The 22,754-nt window shown below is 36.8% G+C and overlaps 6 protein-coding genes across 16 annotated transcripts; 3 read left to right on the top strand and 3 right to left on the bottom strand.

The window, feature by feature from the left end:
• Window positions 1–57: 57 nt before the first annotated feature.
• LOC125215110 (uncharacterized) lies at window positions 58–2,822 on the top strand. 9 transcript variants are annotated; one of them, XR_016137165.1, is made up of 4 exons: window positions 165–1,867; window positions 2,211–2,248; window positions 2,322–2,379; window positions 2,456–2,822. XR_016137165.1 is itself a non-coding variant. In XM_089068612.1 (3 exons), exons 2-3 carry the CDS (start codon window positions 984–986, stop codon window positions 2,245–2,247), a joined length of 921 nt encoding a protein of 306 aa, XP_088924738.1. In that variant the 5' UTR covers window positions 58–158; window positions 250–983; the 3' UTR covers window positions 2,248–2,822. The 9 variants fall into 9 exon arrangements, 7 of the variants coding, with proteins under 7 accessions (XP_088924738.1, XP_088924739.1, XP_047972386.1 ...); XR_007175213.2 differs by having other exon boundaries at window positions 2,470–2,822; XM_089068612.1 differs by adding an exon at window positions 58–158 and having other exon boundaries at window positions 250–1,867; window positions 2,211–2,822.
• Window positions 2,823–2,977: 155 nt separating this feature from the next.
• Window positions 2,978–5,454, bottom strand: LOC125215107 (cytoplasmic 60S subunit biogenesis factor REI1 homolog 2-like). Its single transcript, XM_048116420.2, has 5 exons — window positions 5,229–5,454; window positions 4,132–4,680; window positions 3,884–4,053; window positions 3,587–3,802; window positions 2,978–3,416 (listed from the first exon to the last, which is right to left on the bottom strand). The coding sequence occupies exons 1-5, from the start codon at window positions 5,331–5,333 to the stop codon at window positions 3,257–3,259; spliced, it is 1,200 nt and encodes a 399-aa protein (XP_047972377.1). The 5' UTR covers window positions 5,334–5,454; the 3' UTR covers window positions 2,978–3,256.
• Window positions 5,455–6,480: 1,026 nt separating this feature from the next.
• LOC125215108 (uncharacterized) lies at window positions 6,481–9,673 on the bottom strand. The gene is made up of 6 exons (XM_089068555.1): window positions 9,514–9,673; window positions 7,515–8,665; window positions 7,384–7,434; window positions 7,211–7,309; window positions 6,977–7,132; window positions 6,481–6,860 (listed from the first exon to the last, which is right to left on the bottom strand). The coding sequence occupies exons 2-6, from the start codon at window positions 8,649–8,651 to the stop codon at window positions 6,708–6,710; spliced, it is 1,596 nt and encodes a 531-aa protein (XP_088924681.1). The 5' UTR covers window positions 8,652–8,665; window positions 9,514–9,673; the 3' UTR covers window positions 6,481–6,707.
• An 8,034-nt stretch (window positions 9,674–17,707) lies between these two features.
• LOC125210788 (uncharacterized) lies at window positions 17,708–22,539 on the bottom strand. 3 transcript variants are annotated; one of them, XM_048110376.2, is made up of 3 exons: window positions 22,206–22,537; window positions 21,148–21,322; window positions 17,708–17,970 (listed from the first exon to the last, which is right to left on the bottom strand). In XM_048110376.2, exons 1-3 carry the CDS (start codon window positions 22,500–22,502, stop codon window positions 17,948–17,950), a joined length of 495 nt encoding a protein of 164 aa, XP_047966333.1. In that variant the 5' UTR covers window positions 22,503–22,537; the 3' UTR covers window positions 17,708–17,947. The 3 variants fall into 3 exon arrangements, with proteins under 3 accessions (XP_047966333.1, XP_047966334.1, XP_047966335.1); XM_048110377.2 differs by having other exon boundaries at window positions 17,708–17,974; XM_048110378.2 differs by lacking the exon at window positions 17,708–17,970 and having other exon boundaries at window positions 21,080–21,322; window positions 22,206–22,539.
• On the top strand, window positions 18,686–20,093 carry LOC125210787 (uncharacterized). Its single transcript, XM_048110375.2, has one exon. It carries the CDS (start codon window positions 18,710–18,712, stop codon window positions 19,826–19,828), a length of 1,119 nt encoding a protein of 372 aa, XP_047966332.1. The 5' UTR covers window positions 18,686–18,709; the 3' UTR covers window positions 19,829–20,093.
• On the top strand, window positions 20,164–20,682 carry LOC125210789 (uncharacterized). The gene has a single exon (XM_048110381.2). It carries the CDS (start codon window positions 20,275–20,277, stop codon window positions 20,473–20,475), a length of 201 nt encoding a protein of 66 aa, XP_047966338.1. The 5' UTR covers window positions 20,164–20,274; the 3' UTR covers window positions 20,476–20,682.
• Window positions 22,540–22,754: the final 215 nt, after the last annotated feature.

Raw genomic sequence — 22,754 nt, forward strand, 5'->3', positions numbered from 1 at the left:
ATTGAGCTCAAAAAATAAAAGAATTGAAGAATGCTTTTTCGAAATGACAAAAGTACCCTCAGCCTAGCCTCGACATTCAACAGTGTTCCATCATCATCATCTCAAGTTTACTTTTCCAATTCCAGACACTGTATTTTGAGGAGCTTTTAATTGACCAGGTTTCTCTCTCCTCTCTCTCTCGCTCTACTACTTAATTGCGCATGTACAAGCACGCGATGTTTATGAATTCTTTTTTTGTCGTGTGTTTAGTGAGATGGTTGACTATTGGGTAAAAGTGAATTGGATGATTTGATTCTTGCGCGGTTGCTTATCGTTTCGTTGTGAAATTGCTGAAATTATTTGGCCGATTGGCTTGGTGCTGCTTTGAACTACTTTGTGAGTGACATGATTCTGGTGTATTTTGCTTATTTCCACCCTAATTCATTTTCTTGAGATGCATCACTGAGAAGCGAGCTCCTTTTAATCTGTAATATGATTCACTTTTTGTGTGAAGAAGCTAAGGAATGATTTTGAGGTGAATTCATGTTTTGATGTTCTGATAATCGGGTTGCCCTTGTTCAATGGAAAAACAGAAATTATGAAGTGTTAAGTGTATATATATAGAACTATTTTGATTGATGAAATCCTTTCTGATATCAAGATGAAGGGGGGATATTTTTATCTTGATCATGGAAATGCAAAGCTTGAAACAGTTGTAATACTGTAGATATTGGGGAAATTTGAGTAAACAATGATAATTTCTTCGAGCGTTGGTAAATGAATGTGTTTCGTGAGTGCTTGGTGGAGGCTGATGTACTCTCGGGTCTGGTTTTGTTTTATTACGACTATGTGCGATCACTGGAGTCTAAAATATTTTGCCTACATCTGCTGATTTTCGACCCAGAAATCTATAGCTGCTTGTCTGTGTTTTAACCTTCTTAGGAAGAGTTTTGGACTTGAAGCATCATGTTTACGGGAACTTAATTTTTCGCTTTCCAGAACTCATGGTGGAAGGCAAGAGTTCAGGACAAAATACACTTATGATGGAGGAGATTCAGTTGTATACTAACTGGGATGATGTGATGTGTTCCATATGCTTGGACTTCCCTCACAATGCTGTTCTTCTCCAATGCGCATCGTATGAAAAAGGATGTCGTTCCTTCGTATGTGACACGGATCATTTGCATTCCAATTGTCTGTACCGCTTCAAACAAGCAAACGGGGTGTCACCGGAAGGCAAGTCTCCAAGTACTGCTGAAAATATACTGTGTGCGGGTTCAGAATCTGACAGCAAACCAGCTTGCCCTTTATGCAGAGGCGAAGTTACTGGATGGGTAGTCGTCAATAAGGCTCGTAAGTATCTGGATGAGAAGAAACGTTGCTGTGAAGAGGAAAAATGTCGATTTTCTGGTACTTATTCTGAGCTCCAAAAGCATGCACAGGTGGAACATCCTCATGGCTGCCCTTCAAAAATAGATCCTGCACGGCAGCTTGATTGGGACAATTTTCAGCAGTCTGCTGAGATCATAGATGTATTAAGTACTATCCATAATGAAGTTCCGCGTGGAGTGGTTCTTGGTGATTATGTTATCGAGTATGGAGATGATAACTCTGGAGATGATTATGATGACTTCCCCCGGAATAATGGAAAGTGGTGGACATCTTGTATTCTGTATCATGTTTTTGATAAGTTTAGGGCATCTAGAAACCGAAGAAGATCAAGAGTCAGTGATGCTAGAAGAGGAAACCGCCGTTTGAGTTTTGATGCTTCAAACTCTGATGAGGGTTCTGTGTCATCTGCGGAATATGCGGATTACAGAGCTGATGAGACTGATGATGAATATGTGAGTGCAAGGGCATTATCCAGGCGAAGAGTTGCAGAACATAGGTGAGCATAACGTTCTATATGTTCCTTTATAGTACTCTTTTAAGTTTGGTTTATGAAATAACATGCCATGTGTTTCTCGATAGATCAAATGTGGTATTACCGTATCTTTTAGTTTGTCATTGATAGAACGATAGGTTGGCACTAGAGTTATCAAGAGTCCTTGTGTTTACCTGGATATGAAACATGTCTTATAATATGTTCAAGTTCTTAGTAATATCCAATTCGTGATTATTGTGGACAATGAACAGTTCAAGGTGTATAATTGGCCACTTAAGTATATCTCTATTGTGTGTAAGTTTTTTTCTCTCTTTTCTGCACATTCACCGGATCTTTTTCCTCACAGCTCTCGAAGACGTCGTTCCCGCTTCTTTCACAACTAGGGTAAGCATTCACCAGGAATACTCCTACATCATTCTCTTGCAATTTAACTTATAATGGACCTGAATCTCTTTAGATACATGTCATATTTTCAACTTCTTGAAGTTATTACATCTGATTTCATTTGCAGTGATGTACGTACAACTACCCTTGTTCTGTAATTCATGTTAACTCCAATTATATATATACACTCTTGGTAATCCCTTGTAGTAATTGTGCAACAGAATAGAGTTCATCATAGGTGTGGAACGGAAAAGTCAAAAAGCTTACAGATCTCAGTCGAATAGTAGATGCCAAAGTCGTATTGGCAGAGTTGATGATGTAAAACTCTAGGTTGACATGATCAACTTATCAGATTGATGTTCCTCTTAGGTCACTTGTTTGGATTGCAGGAGTTTCTCGTTGTAGAACTTTAACGTGCTCTGTTTTCTAATAATTGTTTAATTCTACCCCTTGTTAATATTTCTTGCCAGATTTCCATAGCTTCTTAGATGACTGTATGTCTGTATTCCACTACTGCTAGAATTTCTGTGTCAATTGGAACAATGTTTATAAGTGGTATCATTTCATTTCATCATCTGAATGCCTTGTTGATTTATGAGGTATATTTGTTGATTCATCTTGCTCGTGTCCTAATTTGAGAAAATTAATTCAATGACGTGATTTTGGTTGATAAAATGTCAAAAAATTTATCAACTTGGAAATGGAGCCAAATGTTGCAAAAGCGTGATGTGAAACTTAACACTTCACCAAGTCATTGACATGAATTGAGAATTTGAGATTCAGTTCAAAGTTCAAACAGAAAAAGATAATAATCGAGCCGTATACCTCAGCAAACGAAACATACAAAATTTTGGTATCCAATACAGCAAAAAAATTACTGCAAACAAAGAATTTCTAAATTGTTTGTAAACATTTCAACTTTATCCAGTTCCTTTCATAAAGGCGAGCACGGGGGAAAATCTTGCCGTATGAAACAGTGCTGTAACGATTGCAAGCATAGTTGTTGGACTAATAGGTGCAGTTCTTGGGGAGGTTGCGAATGACATTACTCTTCATACCCATTTTAGAGCGCATGGCCTCAACACCAGACGAGTTCATCGCCTTCAATACTTTCAGCCGGACTACATGCTCTCGTGACTGCACAGTTGCTAGGCCCATGCTCTTGTACCTGCAAGCATATTCATAGCATCAAGTTTTCCATATCGACATGAAGCCTGCACTCTTTTTACTTTACATCCGAATATCCCTAAACCCATGCCTCACCCACCAAAACCAATAAGCAGGTGGTGAGTGATGCCATGATTTTGATATTGAGTAGAAAGGGCACAATGGGCATACCTAGATGCTAATGCAGCAGTGATCTCACTGTGCAAGGCTGTTGGCCGATGTTTCTGGCGGTAGTATCTCAAATAGTCCCTCGATCCAAGCATTTTCTTTGTTGTTGCCCCATTATTTTGCCTTGTGATGACAAGCTCAGCGCCACCACTACCAAGTGCAACAGCATTCTCCATGTCACCAATGGCAACCAGTTGGTTTCCATCAGTGCCCTCATAACTTAAAACCAGAAACATTAAGTTAGAAAGTAATCAGAATGAATTACAACTAGTCAGAATATTAAGCAGAAACATATACTACCTGGTGCTGTAATCATAAAAATCTTCAAGCTCTGCTTCCTCGTCTTCACTTCCATCACCATAATGCACTTTGCAGTGATTTTTCGCCTCCATATGCTTCCGAACAGCCTCCAAACTACTGAAAGGATGGCACCTTTCATTACAGTACAAACACATGAAATCTCGTTTGACCTGAGGATGTAAATATAGGTCAACAAGAAGTCCAAACATAGAAAAATAGTAGATTACCCTTAAATATACAATCATTACCCTGAGCCCCAGATACGTAAGAAGACCTTTAGGATCCTTCAGATACTCGATATCTGGAATGAAGAACCCATGCTTCTTGTGCATGTGTACCATACAGCTCTCAATTGTAGCATGCTCCAAATCACACATAAAGCAACAAGATGGGTCCAAATCTTCAAACTCGTCCTCATCTTCATCCATATCATCATTAGAAGCATTCTCATTAACCATATCTTCATCAGGATCCACCTCTTCCCAGTCACTCTCCTCGCTCTCTTCATCTTCCTCCATCACATGATGCAGGGGTTGCAGAGGTTCCTTTGGAGTACGGCGTGTAAGAGGTTTGATGATTGTACTACCTTCATCTTTGCCGCCTGTTGCTTCAGAAGCCCTTATCAAATGACTTTTAGACTTCAGGTGCTGTTCATGGGCTTTCAAACTTCTATACCCCTTTCCACAAAGGCCGCAACTGTAGAGCATCGGAGTCTCATTCAGCTTCTTTTTCTCATCAGCGAGCGCAGATTGTCTAGCTTGGAAGAGTGTTTCAGTCACTCCTGGTACACCAGCAACCTTCACAACAATAAAGAGCACCAAGGCAAATTACATATACATTCATCAGGCATCATGGCACGACCAAATCAGGCAGAACGAAGAAGCCCAAGTAAATTCAGAACACCACCACTTCAATCGGGGCAGCTTCAGTATTGCAAAATACAACATGAAGTGTTTCTCAAGTTCAACAACATAGTAAATGAGCATGATTAGCTTCAAATAAAATGAAAACTCCCATACCAAATGAGGATTTCAAGAATGAGGAAAACAATTTCATGATTCGGATTGTCACAAACTCATTAGCCATATCTTTCTGTTAGTAGAAAACTCCCTTTTTTAATTGCACACAAACCTAACAGAGTCTCATAGCTACTTTCTCAATACGAATTCCACCCATACAAAATTAATTATTAGCATACTACAATTAACTTCTACTCGGGATAGATTCAATAAAAAGGACCAAAAACAAATGACAGAAATTCCATTTCCAGAAGCACCAAAATAGCAATAGCATCGAATCGTATCATAATTCATACTTAATAAAGAATAATTCATGAATAGAAAACCTTGCGCTTGAGATTGTAGCGGTGCCACTCGGATTTGTAATGGGACTTTTGTTCGACATCGTCTTCGAATTCTTTGTTGCAAGCGTTGCACGTTAATCCTGACATATCTTCTCCTGCCTCTCTTTTTTTCCGATTGCAATAAAAAATGTGTGAAATAGAGAAAAAAATTCGACTGAAAATGTGAGGGTTTGCTTCTACAGCCGCTTTCGAATTTCTGTATTTATAGTGGACCAAAGATGGTACATGTCGTATGCGCTTGCGATATTTTTCTTCTCTTTTAAATGTTTGAGTTTCTAACTTGGGCAATCAGAAAAGTCGGTCCAAAAAAAAAAGATTTTTGCCGACTTGGAATTTCTACAGTATTGATTTATTTATTTGTAATTATTTTTATGCATAAATTAAAATTTAAATTATAGGTAAGAAAAAGTAACTACAAGGTTGAACTATTAATATTAAAATTAAAATACTGATGAGCTAATAAAACATTTCCCTTATAACTAACCATCTATATATATAAAAAGGAAATTTTGGGATATATAAAGAAATGCCCTTTCAAAATACATATTATTATTTAAATATAAACATGAATGTTGAAGACCACGTGTTTTGATATAGAGTCAGTTATTTAGTTTCATAATAAGAAAGAGTTGGTTATGTAGTTTTAGTTAGTTAGTGGCATAATGTTGCACATTTCTCATCATAGTTATTGCATATTGTTTTCTATAAATATTTGTAATCCATCATTCATACAAAATTATCAGTTCATAAATTTCTTCACCAATAATTCATTGTATTATGGAATACACATTAATTATTTACAATTTTTATATAATGATATTATTCCTAATTTTGATTAATTGATTTCGATTAAAAATATTTTAATATGTGCATAGCACAGGTGTAATAGTAGTTGATTTAACATAAAACTTGGATCTAGCAATGCGGGCAAAATCCTTGAAATGGGCTCGTTTGGGAATTCATGCCCCGAAATGGGCCATTTTTTTGGTTTTTAAGTGTTACGCATGTAGCAAACGTGTCTTGATACATATCCCATATTATCCAATCGAAATTTTTCTTTTTAGTTTGTTTCATTCAAAATAACTCATTATTAATTCTTTTTATTTTTACTTTATTCTCTCCACTTAATATAAAAACTAAACTATATAAAATCTCATGTCGCCTAAAAATGTGTCATCTTATTGCTTTTTTTTTTGGGTGCCAAAAAAAAAACAATAAATCGATAAGAGAGGAATTCTGAAATCCCAGTATCTTTTCACGTTCAGTTCTCACAGTTTACACTGGAGATTGAATACTTTCACCAAACTGAAGGTTATGTACATGAAGGAAAACAGACAACCACATTAAGAGAAAAAAAAAATCAAGAAATGTACTTGATATGTGGGAGAAAAATTTAACTACAATGAACACGCGGTGCAAATCCACCATCGGTTATCTTGTCCGTGTATAAACGAGACTCTTTCACAACGACGAAGATGATTGTGATGGCGCTGCTGAAGCCTTGCAGATGGGGCACCAGTTCTTCACTTGCAGCCACTGGTTTATGCATGTTGTGTGAAAACCATGCTGGCATTCGACCAAGCTCCCAATCTCATCTCCGGTGACATACTCATCCTACCAAAGATGCATAACTTCATCATTCTCTTGAACCACAGGATTGAATCAAATCAAATCACCATATAATAGGAAATAATGCGGTCATAATTAATCACATCAAAAGGAATAATAACCTGGCAAATACTGCATTTGATGTCATTGCCTGATTCTGTGGTTTCTATGTTTGACGTGGTTGTCTCATATACGCTTCTCGTCACGCACTTTGACAATGCCTCTTCTGAGAGAGCAGTGCTCACTGTGCCCATCCTTTCTTCTAGAGCTAACAGTTCCTGTTAAAGAAGAGCATTGATTTTATATGTAACAGAACCAGTGCAGCAAAAGAAACACATTGCGCAAGGAAGGCCGACCTCATATGACATGTTATCAATATCCAGTCTCATGTCTCTGTGTTGGTCATAGAGGTTGAGGCCGCTGAGGAACAATCTGGTCTCCAGTGCAAGTATTTGCTGTAGATAACGAACGTTGATTACCGAGCATAATAATTTGTTTTGTGTTGTAGGGGATATAAAGATAGCAATACCTCATGTGTCAAGTCTACATCTTGTTGGATTCTCTCAAGAGCCATTAATACCTGCACAGACGCACCCGGCTCAATTTAGTCCATACAGGATCAAAATAGCGAACTAGCTTAGTGCATAGAAAAGCAAATACCTCAGCAATTCCATCCATGTTAAACTGGCGTAACACATCATGATTCATTAACTGCGTTAATCCAGATTCATCAGAGGCAAAAGATGTTCTTGAAGATGAATTGCCACGGTGAGGTCTTGAGCCACTCCGATCACCAACATCAAAAGGTGTCTCATAATCAATTCTAGAGAAACTCACAGGGGGTTCCCTAACAGACAAACCATTTCTTGCACCCAGTCGACTAGAAAACCTCATTCTAGCATTTACATTCGTTGATCTCCGGTTCAAAGTAGAACTAGAGACACTGCTATCCTCTACAGAAGCAGAAGTACTATATGCTAAATCAGAGATGGAAATGCCACTCGTTGTCGTGGAGGTATGCCTGTCTACGTTTGCAGAAGCCGCATTCTTTCTCCCCCTACAAGATGAACTGGATTCTCCTTCCGAACTTCTCTTTTTGATAAAGTTCTTCCTTACAGATGCTGGTTCTGGTTTCGAACAACTAGGCGGTATAGCATCTGATATAGAATTGCATCTCAGATTCTGCAAACCATACCTGTTCCCGTTGATCCTATTAAATGGTCCTCGCGCAGAGCTCCTAGAAGCTGACGGAACAGGGGAAGATGGTGAAGTACTTTGGTTGTTTGATCCAGATTTGCAACGAAACATTTTTTGAGGACCAACACTAGTTGATGCACTAGAACTACCAGCTTCAGTCATATTAACCTCTTTAGACATAGTCACTGATACTGACTTATATCCACGTAGATTATTTTGTGTAGGCACCATCCTTTGAGCTTTGGACTCAGTAGATAGACTAGTCTCCAATGGATCAGATGTCACTTGAGAAGATACTTTTCTCTTTGAATCGAGGCATGACCTTTTCGCATTGGTCATGGTGGAATTACTTCTAGAGGTCTTCCCAGTAACTTCAGTTCCACTTGAAGAGCGAAAAGAAGATTTAGAATATTTGCTTGTATCTGAGATTCCGACTCTAGCATTCTGACCAAACTTAACTCTTCCATTGCATCCAATTCGGTTGCAAAATTGAGCTTTGTCATCCCCTCGAGTGATTCCTTCTTTGATTGCCGTTGCACTGTAAATCTTTCTGGGAGTCAGACTCCCTCCTGCTCCTCTTTTACCAAAAGATCGATCCATGAATACTTCTATTTCTGTTAGAAAACAACATTTTCTCTCAGCCTCAAACCATTACTAAGACTCCTAATCTAGTAGACATGAAATGGCACCATAGAATCATGAGATGGATAAAAACAACCACATATGTCCTACCTCATTGATCACCAACAAGATAAGCATTATTGAGGGGGAAATTCTCAAGAAACAGAAGCACTCTGAATTGGCTTATTAATAGTAAGAACATTCAAGCAAAGCGAAAAATGGTTACAAAAATAATCCAATTTACCAATGTTCCTCTACTGAAGTAGTAGTAAATTACATGATTCAATATAGATAGACTAAATGAACATATACTGCAGAAAACCATCTGCAATCTAAATATTCGATATGCGTGAGACTAGAGCATCAAGCTTGAATACATGTGTGTGGAAGCAATTTTGGCAAGCAGCAATCATTCATCACAATACTAAAATGAAAGCGATCAACAAAGCAATACCAAAATTCATCAGTATCTTATTAACAATCACAAAACAAACTAGTATGCGTATGATTGCCAAAAAACGACGTTTAGTTGAATTAGACTCATAACACAGTCAAAGAGCCGTTTCCTTATTCCACGGATTATCATCTTATGTGATTGCTTCAGCACTTCCAATTATTGATTGGTAAAGCAACATTCCACAGAAAAAAAACACAGGTTTCAAGCAGCGATTGCGACGCTATCTGTTGTAAACCAAACAATCTCCATATTCAAAAATCCACACAAAAAAACCTCAAACACAGCCATCCATAATCCAATCACGATTCCGAAAAGGATCAAAACATGAACAAAAACGAAATCAAATAGAAAGCGAAACACGCATCATCAGGAATCAAAGCTTACGACGATGAAGACAATGATCCTGCGTTGGCGCTTCTCTGCCTGGCTTTCACAAGCTCCCGATTCTGGCAAGCAAAAGCGGAAAGAGAAAGTTTCAACTACTACGCAATACGAGAATGGTCCTGGCCTTTTTAGAGAGAGAGAGAGAGAGAGAGAGAGATTAAATTCTATTAATAATGATAATGAAATGTGAAATGGTAAGTTTAGATACGAGCGTGTGCGTATGCTGTTAATGGCGAATTAAGGGAATATTAATAATTGGAAACGGTTAGTTTGGATTTGAAATGCAATTCATCTTATTTAATTTTATACAAACTCCGCGATGTGATCTCCGCCGTCCGATTCGGTTCGACGGTCAAAGATTGCGGGCAGTAGAGGGTGGGACCCCACTCGGCCGCTGTTGAGTCTGTCATCGGTATTGGTAGACCAAATAAATAATTTTTCTTACCTTAACGTGAAAACTGAAAATAGAAAGCCATTTTTTTGCCATTTACTGAATGTATTTTATAATGTAACCTGCTTTATCCGTCCCGAAAATTTGTGTCTTATTTTCATTTTCATTCATTCATAAAAAATTACTATCAAATTTCACTTTTATCAGTTTTGACAGTGGATCCATATTCCACTAACTCATTCTCATTCATATTTTATTATAAAACTAATATATAAAAGTAGACTCCACTAACTTTTTCAATACATTTTTTAAAATCCATGCCGGTCAAATGGTGACAATTTATATGAGACGGAGAAAGTTATTTTAACATTTTATAGAGAAAAAAATAAATTGAGAAAGTATAATTCTTATTTATCTTCTCAATAATTGTACTTTCTTAAAATGTACTCCTAATATTAGGATTTAAGAGAATGAACTAAATTTAAAAGATAAACAAAAATAATTATTTTTTATGTGAAGAAAGTATAAATCCTAAACCTTATAATACCTTACCAAATAGTACTTTTTTTCATTGAACAATGAATTTTTATGAAAAAAGATAAATATGATAGTTATTTATCTTGACCTCTTTATTTAATATTATATAATTTTTTTGGAGATGTTCTTAACGAAGGGATTTTTATTAGTTGCAAAATCGGATCAAATAATAATTTGATATTTTAAATGCGAATATTTTTGAGGAAATATGCAAAGCCATAATTTGTCAAAAGTTTGTGAATTTATATACAAATACAAACATCACACCAAAATGTCGTGTGGTTTGATTGTGCCATGTAATTTACTCCGTATTAAACAAACTCTACGAAGACCGATATTCTGATTGGTAGCAAAAATCAGATCGAACTTAAAATTCTCAAATTTACACAGATTTTAAAGCCTATACTCCCTCCGTCCCGTTTTAGGAGTCTCGGTTGAGTCGGACACATGTTTTAAGAAAAAATGTGTTTGTGTGTAATAAATAAATATTGTAGTGGATGTTGGGACCTACTTTTAATTGAGTGTCCAATAAATAAATGTTGTTGTGGATGTTGGGATCCACTTTTAATACTTTTTTATTAGTTGTAGTGGATGTTGGGACCCACTTATAACACTTTGTAGGCATTTTTTATTAATTTATCTCAACCGGAACTCCTAAAGCGGGACGCCCAAAATTGATCAACCGGGACTCCTAAAGCGGGGCGGAGGGAGTATATGCAAAACTATAATTTGGCAAAAGTTTAAAAATTATATTTTTATATAACTTTTTAAATAGAGTTATTATCTATTTTATTGAATTTTAGTTCATTGTGGGGTTACATTACATTTTCCAAAATTAGAGATATTAGTCTATTTTTGAATGAGTTTTTCTAAAAATGAGAAATATAAGAAATCTTGTCATGTTAATTATAAGAGTAAAGATCAAAATTGGTCCTGAACATATGGTCATTTTACGTTTTTGGTCCTAAACATTATCTTTTGGATCTTTTGGTCCTGAACATATGGTCATTTTACGTTTTTGGTCCTTAACATTATCTTTCGAATTTTTTGGTCCTGAATATATGGTCATTTTACGTTTTTGGTACTAAACATTATCTTTTAGATTATTTGGTCCTGAACATATGGAAATTTGATCATTTTAGTCTCGTTAAAAACTAATGGTCAACGGGTTTAATCCCGATTTCGACCAAATTAAACTTTTAATTCTGATTTTTTCTCCCTAATTATTTTTATAAATATTCTTTTAAAATTTGAATTAAATAATATGTTTAGGGTTCTTATTTCTTCAGCATTGCGGTCGATTTCACTTCAATATCATCTTCTTCCTTCCTCTCTAATTTTAAAAGAATATTTATAAAAATAATTAGGGAGTAAAAAATCAGAATTAAAAGTATAATTTGATCAAAATCGGGATTAAATCCGTTGACCGTTAGTTTTTAACAGGACAGTTAGTCCAAGATAGAGGTGGCCACGGTTCGAAAACCGCCGGTTCCGGTTCGTCGAGATCATGAACCGTAACCGGCCCGGATACCGGTTATCCGGTTCCGGTTTAACCGTAGCCGTATAAGTCGGCTAATTGTGATTGAGCATCGGGGTCATCATAAGCAAAACCAAAACCGCCGTATTGCTGCGGTTGAGGAGCATGTTGTGTACGTGGATGAATTTGGTGGGTACGGTTATACTTTTCTTCATATTCGGCAAAGAGAGTACGCAAACTACTTTCAAATTGAGCTTGAACAAGTGATCTATCAGGAATGGTTAGTTCAAAAACTCTCGAGGTTTCATTATCATCAAAAGGCAAATTTTGAAGTGGACTAAGATCAATAGAACGCAAATTTTGATAATAGAAATCTAAGATCTTAGTTGTGCCAGCTAATTTCCATTTCGGATCCAAGCACTTAGCAATTAAAAACACAGTTGGAATTTCACTAAAATACTTCAACCATTTTTCAATCATATAAAATAAAACACACATTAACTCACGAGATCTAGCATTTTTCATGCATGTGTTAAAACCAAGTGCTATATACATGCAATGCTCTAACACACGAACATATGTGCAATAGTAAACACCCAATAATTCAACGGTAGCACTTTTGAAAGCTTTGAACAATTGACATAAACTCATGCTTTGGTCCCAACAATTAGGCGTAAGAACTATATCACCATAGGGATTAGTTCTAAAAAAATCGCACAAAGCATCTCTATGCTCCAAAGTAGAATTGAGGCAATCATATGTAGAGTTCCATCTAGTAGACACGTCCATTATAAAAGTTGTATACCTGATGTTCATGTTACGGCAATATTTTTTCCAAGCCTTGCCAAGCTTGAAATGGATCGCTCTAACTGCATTTCTAATAGGATCAACATGCTTTTGCATAAAGAAAGCGCATCTTGTACACATAAGTTCAAAATATGACATACACATCTTTGATGAAAATACTTACCATCGATAATTGGAGAGCACGCATCAATCAAGTCGCTAATACTTGCAGTATTAGCAGTTGCATTATCAAAAGCAATAGAAAACACCTTATTGCATAATTGATATTCATTCAAAACTTGAATAATTAAAAAAGCAATTGCATTTGCAGTGTGTGGTGTAGGAAAATCTCTAAAAGCAATTAAACGTTTGTTCAAAGACCAACTATTGTCCATAAAGTGAACCGTAATTCCCATGTATGCATGCTTTTGGAAAGCGTCAGTCCATACATCAGAGCAAATATTCACTTTGTGTCCCAAGTTACTCAAATATCGTGATAAATCTTTTTTCATTTCAGTATATTGATTTTTGGTAGATCGTTATATACTAGTTGTAGGTAGTCTTTTTGAGTTCAAATTATCACACTCTTTCATCGAATCTTCATAATCTTGATTATCATAAATACCAAAAAGAAGATGATGCATGGCAGCAAATTTAGCCATAACGTCAGTAGTATGCTTATGATCATATCTTAAAAGAGCGGAGGACGGCGTACCTGTTTGAGACGAACCGGAGGCGGAGCCATGGGCACTCGCACTTTGGAAGTTGAGTTGGGTTTGGCTAGCGGTATGCCCATATAGTTCGGGATGAATCGTCTGCATGTGACGGATGAGAGAGCCATATCCCCCGGACTTCTTGAATTTGTATTTTTTGGTGCAGTAGTTACAATATGCCATAAAAAATACCGGCACTTCATTAGCGGAAGAAACTATTGGGACCTTTTTGAAATGTTTCACAAATATATCAGATTTATATTTAGTTTTTTCTCCGCGGCCGTCTTGTGAGGGGGGGGGGGGGGGGGGGCATTTCCTCATTTTCGTGGTCACCACCGTCACTGTCCTCATTATCACCGTTCAGATTAAGATTAACATCATCAATATCGTAATCATCGACCGAGATGTAATTATCAGCATCGGATTCGGCGCCAACCGCGCCATGACCACCCAATTGGGATAGTGCAATGGCTGCAGCTGCACGAAGATCTTCTTCCATCTACAAATAGTATACGTAGTATGTACGAATTAGAATTTAGAAGATGATGAACATAGAAAAATCATGAACTCAAACTTATTAAGTTATGACTTTATGTATAAAAAAAATAATATGCAAAATATTTTATAACTTACTTGTAAGCGAACAGCCTCAGCATGGGAAACCTCCTCCAAAATTTCTCGACGAGTAGGTCGTCGTGATTTTCTCGGACGGGTAGATTGATCTTCTGCAATTCCTTTGCCCCGTCGATCACGGTCACCACCACCACGAGAAGAAGACATATTTTTTTTATAGTAATGTAGTTGAACAAGTTGTAAGTTGTAACTAATATGAAGTACAAATTATGAAAATTGATGAACAACTTAAGTAAACAAGTAGAGAGCAAATTGAGAGAATGAGGTAGAGAATAGAGAATTGGAGATTGAGAGAGAAATCCTTGTTAATACAAGAATGGGGTGAGTAGAAGTGATGAAGAAGGGGGTATTTATAGATAAAAATGGGGGGAAAATCTGATATTAAAAAAAAAAAAAAAAATTGAAATTCAAAATTTGAAACCGTCGGAAACCGCCGGTTTCTGACCGAAAACCGGCGGTTTCCGACACCTTTTCAGACCCTACGCCTGAACCCTAGACCCTACGCCTGAACCCTACGCCTAAACCGTCGGGAACCGGCGGTTTTGTGTCAGGAACCGCCGGTTTTCTGACACAAACCGCCGGTTTTTCCGACACAAACCGGCGGTTAACCGTTCTTTTTCAGACCTACCCCCTGAACCCTACGAACCTATCGGCGAACGGCTACTTTTTCCGGTTAACCGCCGGTTAACCGGTTAACCGGAACCGACGGTTCCGGTTGCATATTTCTTGAACCGTAACCGAACTGTAAAAACCGTGTAACCGGATTTCGAACCGGAACCGTCGTCCGGTTCCGGTTCCGAACCGCCGGTTGGAAACCGGCGGTCCGGTTTGGTTTGGCCACCTCTAGTCCAAGACCAAAATGATCAAATTTCCATATATGTTTAGGACCAAAAAAATCCAAAAGATGATGTTTAAGACCAAAAACGTAAAATGGTCATATGTTCAAGACCAAAAAATCTTAAAGATAATATTTAGGACCAAAAACGTAAAATAACCAGAACCAATTTTGACCTTTACTCAAATTATAATAATTTATATCCAAAAGTAGGTAGTAACGGGCCTAGCGGCAAATTGGTCATGCTATAATAAAATTAATAATATTTCCATTCAAAATTTTTATTATTGATATACTCCTTTATTCAACAAAATGTACCCCCATGACCAAAATCAGAATCCACAATAATTTAAGTCTTTAACCCTTGCAATATCAAAACAATAAATATTTGTGTGCGTAACTCACCCACACCTAACATATAAGTTGCATATCCCTAAAAATCAGATCTCATTCCTAATGAAGCCTAACATAAGATACATGCATATATCCCTAAATATAATACTCGAAAACATTCGTTCATATTAAATGGTTAAAAGAATTGCACGGTATCTTACAAATACTTTATTACTATAATTTTTTTGAAAAGAATCTATTATATGTTGGTTAAATGCACACGATTACACTTGCCTATTATCACATTTTGTCGTTTACACACTTTATATAACAAATTGTGGTAAGTATGTTATACACACGACTACACTAACATATAATTATAAGGACAAATAGTAAAAAAAAAATATTTATAAACTAGGATCAAATTTTAGTTTATCTCATACTTCTAAATCAGCTAGAATTATGAAGTTTTGAATCTGTTCTTGATTATATCATGGTGAAAAATTCAACCGAGGAAGTCGTTTTGAATTTGTTCTTGATTATATCATGGTGAAAAATTCAACCGAGGAAGTCGTTTATTTATTAAAAGACAACATTTTCTAATTCATCACCCGTGATGTGTATCACCCCTGATGTGTGTGTATAATTTTTCAGCTTCCAAATCACATAGTATTTCACTAAAAAACCCTTATGGGAGAATTGAGAACAAATCCAAGATTCTTATGTTTTCTGGTTGATTTTTAAAATTGCATGACAAATTAAACCATAATTTGACCAAACTTTATGATATTTTGGCAATTTATCCTTATAAAAACATGTCACTATTAAATTATCACAATAAGTAAAACATCTATTAGGATATTTGAAAAATGTCAAGTAATGCACATTGAGACACACCCACAATGTCCTTTTTTTTTTTTTTTTTTTTCCAAATATAGTGACTCAATGATTTCATAGTTTTCACTTTACATATAACAAAAAAGGTACAATCTAAATAATTGAAAAACTCGATAAATGTCACACCACCCTATTTACCATAAAATCTAAAGTATGATCATAATTATAATACTTGATGGTCTTACCAAAATTGGGTAAAAAAACTAAAGGCCCTCTTTCCTTTTGAATAGAAGTCATAGATAAAGCAAGAAGAATAGTTGTAGTAGAATCAATTTATGGGATTTCTCCGATTTGGTAATTCATATTGTGGATTACACCAATTAATAATCAAACCCCACCACTAACCACAACGTGCATTGCAACACTTGGACTAGTTCTAACCCATTCAAGTGTATCTTCCTTAACACATTTATTTTGTTCTATTTCAATAATGATACAAATACTTATTTTATTTAATTAATTGTGTCCCATCCTCCTTTTCTTGGGTCGTAATTTTAGCCATTTTGTATTGATGACATTTAATTTGTTCTACTTCTATAATGATACAATGTTTATTTTATTCAATTGTGTCCCATCCTCCTTTTCTTGGTTCTTACTTTTAACCATTTTGTATTGATGAAATTTATTTTATCTATTTCTATAATGATAGAAATGTTTGTTTTATTTAATTGTGTCCCATCTTCCTTTTTTTGGGTCGTATTTTTAGCCATTTTGTATCGATGGGGCTTGAGTAGGTGTTTGATTAATGTATGTATTATTGGGCATCATTACACACTTGGAATGATTAAGTCCCACTTTCTTGATTAATTTATTGAAATCTTACATCAAATGACAAATTCCCGTGGGAAAAGGGTCCCATGATATTCATTTTGTTCTGGTGGGATTCACTATAAAATTGTACTATATCTTTCCTTAATCAAACAATTATTGAAATAATTAACTGCAGTACGAATAAAAATATGAAAACTTTGGTGCAGAGAAATATGCAAAAGCTTGATTATTTTATTTGAGGTGTTTGCATAAGGCATTTCATTATATTTTTCAAAACATAAAAAGGCTGAAACAACAACACAATTAAGAAGCAGCAACAACCGACCAATTGCAAAAAAAAGGGGAAGAACGACAGCACAAAAAACAAACTCCACACTCAAAACCAACCATTAGGGGTGAATGAATCAACAACAAAGTACAAAGAACGAATTCTATCATGATTTATGGAAATACATTATTGATATGCGGGGAAAATATGATCCAAATTAATATGCTACTACTCCCTCCATATTCAAAAAATAGAAATATTAGAAACGACACGCATTTTAATACACAATTAGTAAAGTAAGTAGTAAACTATTAAGTGAACGCGATCAATCCAAGCAAGGAATCTTTTTGTTAAAAAAGTGTAGATTTTATTTATCCATGAACTTGTTAGATTTTATTTGCATTAATTAATTAAAATCCAACATTAATTAATTAAATTCCATTATCCTAATATAGTTTGTATATAACTCAAAATCAACAATCTAGAAGCCAAACAACCAAAAATTACAAAGACATACCAAAAGTTTCGACATCATATAGTTTACTTTTTTTTTTTGGATTCACACATTCGGATGGATCTATAATGTTAACATATTCAGTCATCTATAATAGAAAGAAGGGGTGCCATCCTCGAACAAAAATTTCAAGTTGCCCAAAATATATTTTCTTTTACACCTCCCGATTGGGTTTGAGCTCTTGGATCTGTCACTTTATTTTCAATACCATGGATAACTATATGAGCATCCATATTTTAGTAAGGTCACGAGTCATCTTCTATTCCTTGTATGCGGAACCTAAAGAGTAGTGCTACCCATCCCTGTCTACATGAAAGGGTCTCGTTAGTCGTTATCCAACAACAGATTGAGCTGCGAAACAAAGTTAGAGACACAGAAAATATTTGAATTATCAAAGGTTCTCAACCAATTCCTTATCTTGAAACAATAACTACCCTTTAATTTAGTATGATAATTTCAATTTAATTAGTACGTACATCCATATTTCCCACGTCCAAATTTATGTTGGGTTGTGCACGATTTACGCATTCATTTGACAAACCAATTGCTGCAAAATGAAAAACTATCTCTATCTTCCATTTCTGTATTTCCACTAACAAACTTACAAACCCATATTTCTCCTTTTCTTCTTCCTTTTCAACATTCAAATGACAAATCGCTCTTTCAATTGAATATTAAGGTGCGTATCATTATTGTTTGATTTAGCATTTCTGTCTATATTTTGGATAGTCGATGCAAGTTTAAGCTTTTACTAAATCTGTATACATTTGATTTTATCATTACAAACCTCAAAAGAAGGTGCAAAAAAAATACAAGTTAATTGGCATTGACATAAAGATAATTTGACTTAATGAAAAGAACAAAGAACTAGACAATTCTTAGATTGTTCTATGACAAAAAAAAAATTTGTGTGAGCTTTCTTTGTTTAAGAAAAAAGTTATTGTTTTTGTACATAAAAATTATTTTGTTAAAAAAAAGTAAGTATTGTTTTTCTGGTTAATTTGGGAGTGCAGTGCAGGTAATAACAAGTGGTGTGTGGAGATGTCAACAAGAAAAAAAGATGTTTCTGTTGTGAGGGAGAAGAGAGCTCCTTCTACCTCTCATCTCAAATCAACCTCCAAAACCGTCTCCACAAGCGAGAAAGCCACCCCCAACTACCTCAAGCCGACACTCTCGTCGTCCCACTCATCCGGGGAAGCCCGGAGGAGGTCCTTCGACAAGGCCCCCTCCCCGGCGCGGACCACGAAAACACGTGGCGTATCCCCCTCCTCAACCCGGACAACGAAAACACGTGGTGTCTCCCCCTCCCCGACCCGGACCATAAAAACACGCGGCGTGTCACCCTCTCCGACCCGGACCACGAAAACACGCGGCGTGTCACCCTCTCCGACCCGGACCACGAAAACACGTGGTGTCTCCCCCACCCCGACGTCCAGGTGGTCCTCAATTTCCGGGAAGACCGGGGCGGGTAGGGCCGTGGCCTCAGCCAAGAGCGACGGGAGATTGAAAGGGACAAGGGAAGCTGGGAAACAGCATCTGTATGCTAGGGCTGTAGGCACTCTAAAGAAGAGCGCCGCCGTTGCAAGTAAAAGCAAGAAGGCTGAAACTGCAACTGCTTTAAGAAAAAAAGATTCATCAGATCATGAAGAATCACCCATTGTTGGAGATGAAGAAGATGCAGCAGGGATGCCAGATCAAGAACTGGACAGCAGCAATGAACAAACTCAAGGAGAAATGGATGATACGGTCTCAGAGCAGCGCGATGCCAGCATTGGCGAGGCCGTAAGCCCCGCAATTTGTGAAGAAAGTGATGACAATGTGCCTAAGATTGAGTCTCCTACACTTTTAGGACAAGATGAAGCTGAAGCTGAAGCTGTGAATGATGCTGATGCTGCCAAGGCTGAATCTCCGGTGAGCTCAGAACAACATGTTGAATGTCCGGCAGATTCAGAACAGGCCAGCAGAAACAGCAGCCAGCAGAAAGAAGTTGAAGTAGTTGCAGAAGACGGAGAAGCAGCACCAAGGCTGTCTCAAGAAAAGAAGGACACGGCACTCTCCAACAACGTGACTGAAGAGATGACACTCGAGCAGAGGCGAAACAAGTTCAGAGCGCTCGCTGGAGCGTTTGAAACTGCCATAGCCCGACAGGAGCATAAGTAACCACAGCTTAAAAGTGAACCCAAGCAATGATAAGTTGAATATGGTTTGGTGATTGTGTAATGTTTCAGCTAGCACCAGTTGATCTGTACAAAAAAACTTACTACTATAGTAGATTTTGGAGGAGGCCAAACACATATTTTTTTGTGTTTGAATGCATAATGTTCATATAATCATGGATGTTAAGATTTCTAAAATTTTCAACTAGCTGATTTCTTTTCAGATGGTTTTGGATAAGTGTTTTATATTTTTTAATTTGACCATATTCTCCTTTTTCTAGATTATTCTAGAACCAGAATACCTCTTTTCCTCAAACGTCTCTATATTATCCTCTACAATATTCCAACTGCTCCACAAACGATCAAATTTCAACCTTTAGCTCAAAAAATATTCAATCAGGCTATCAAAATCATTTCATTTCAAAGGAACCAAAACCTAAATCAGTAGAGATGTGTTTGGTGTTCGTGTGCGATGAAGACGAGAGGGTGATTGGGCGGCAGGTGGCGGGCGGTGCGTGCCCCTACTGCGGCGGAATGGTGCAGGCGTTGGACGTGCAGAGCAACTGGAGATTCTGCTTCGTGCCGCTCTATTTCAAAACTAAGCGCAAACTCTACTGCTCCATCTGTTTAAGGCGTTTAGTCCCCCTATAACTCTTTTCCAGATTATCCATGATTTTTAACTTTTCTATCTTCTTATTTTTCTTCTTATTTTTCTTCCTTTTTTATGTTTTTTTTGTCAGTTATGAAGGTTTAGTTTTGGGGCTGAGTAGTTTTGCGGAAGTTAGTAGTGTGTATATTGTATGGAACTATGGATAGTGTAATAAATCGGCATATAATTATGAAACTGAATTAACCTGATTTTTTGTTCATATTTTTTGAGATAAACATGTGTTTCCTTTTTATGTGTGTATATTATTCATGATTGGGGGGATGTTAGTTGTCATTGTTCAAGTGATTAGCATGAATTAATACACACATCCAGAATAATTACAAGCTCCATATATTCATCTCAAATACGAAGAAAATGAAATTAGGATAATATTATTATCAAGTCACTGTTCAAGTGATTAGCATGAATTCAACACCTCTTTTTATTTCATCTGCACCATTAAGGAGGGGAGCTGGCTACAGTTCAATTTTGGAACAATAAAATAGGAAGAAGTTTACTACTTAAGTGAGTATTTTTGTTTATTCGAAACTATCTAGACATGTTGTCACTGACAGTAGAGCAACAAAAATTAAAGTGGTAACTCGATTTAAGCAAGAAACACATCCAAATTCATTAATAAATAAAGCTCTAAAAAAATAGATCTCATCACTTACAGAGCTTAAGGTTTTTGAAAAATGATGATACAGTGGATTTGGGGTAAGGCTTGGTGGCAAGGGAAGTGGCAATGTTCCCCGGTTGCTCTATCCACAGTTTATGAGCGACGCCACCAGCTTTTAGCTTCTCCGACAAATTTAATAACTGAGTTTCACCCTTCACTTCAAGAGTGACCTGCGTTTACAGTAAGAAGTTCGTCACAAGAATGGCAAGTGCAGTTCACAAAAGATAATTATCATTCCTATAGAAATTGAACACATGATTTGAATTGCTCCCCAGTCATGGATATCCTCGGATAACATATAACATAATATGACATTCGATCTGACAATGACAATATCCGTCTTTTCTGAGTTTCTCGAAATGGTAATCATCCAACATTGGGGTAAGCAGTTGGCATAAAAGAGCGCATTTCACCAGATTTTGTTGTCAGTTAATTTCCTGAGAAGGAATATGACGCATATCAAAGTTTCAAAGTGCAATTAACAACGAGTAAACTGAATCCACGATTAATCCTGAACTCCTTCAAGCTCTCGGGCCTATGTCCGTCTACATATGTGAACCCGAGCACACACATTGCAGTCACTCCCACCAGTTCATTCAACCGAAACTCATACAGATTTTACCAGGTATCTTCTAATACTTATCCCTGTCACAATATATAACTAGCTATGACAAAACCTGCCCCAACCTCCTCCTCCCTCTAGAAGCTGAACATGTGCATCACTTACAGAATAGCAGCTTAACTCTATAGCTTGTGAAAATTTTATCATCCCAATTCCTCTTAAAAGCAGAATTTCTTTGCTTCCACTATGATTTACTAGCTCCCCCTAAAAAAGAAACTTAGACAAACTACTCAATATCCAGTTATTCTCATCAAGTCAAATGCTACTCCATTAAGCAAACTAGATAGCAGCAACAGTGAGTCAACACACACTCACTGTCGTGAATATATTGAAAAATTAAAGCGAATATCTTCTAATCTAGGTCGAAATTAATCAATTGCCGGATTATAATAATAATCGTTATGAATAACAATTAGATTGAAATTAGTAACCTTGTGCATAGAATCTAGATTGGAAGGAGAACAGTAGGAGAGAGTGTCGGGATCGTCTCTGTTAGTCCAAACGGCGGCGACGGAGGCATGGCAGCCCTGCGTTACGACGCTCCCCAGCGGCCACGTGTCGATTAGGTCCCTCCGCAGCACAATGTATTGCACCACCGTGTCGTGAGCAGTGGTGGCCATTGCGTTCGCGGCGGCGCGTGAAAAGACGGTGCTGATTGTAGGTATCCGAGTGTGAACATGCGGTTTAAAAAGAGGGAAATGGGGCATCACTACCAGCGTTGATGCCATGAATATACAGTGTTGAAAAACTGAAATTATATCTTCACCTATTTTGTTTTTAAAAAAAAATTAATATTCGATTTTATATACTCCATCCTTCTTCCATTAATTGAAGTTGGCATAAGAGTATCCCGATCCGTGCTCTTAGCTAAGAACACGGAGGTGGGCCCGGACCCACTTCTACTCCTTGTCCTTAGCTAAGAGCACAACACCCACATCCGTGCTCTTAGCTAAGGACAAGCTCAAGGGTTCCACTATTCT

Source organism: Salvia hispanica, chromosome 3 (genome assembly GCF_029641045.1).
Source record: "Salvia hispanica isolate PSC_SH4W2 chromosome 3, Shi_PSC_v1, whole genome shotgun sequence".
Classification (NCBI taxonomy): Eukaryota; Viridiplantae; Streptophyta; class Magnoliopsida; order Lamiales; family Lamiaceae; genus Salvia; species Salvia hispanica.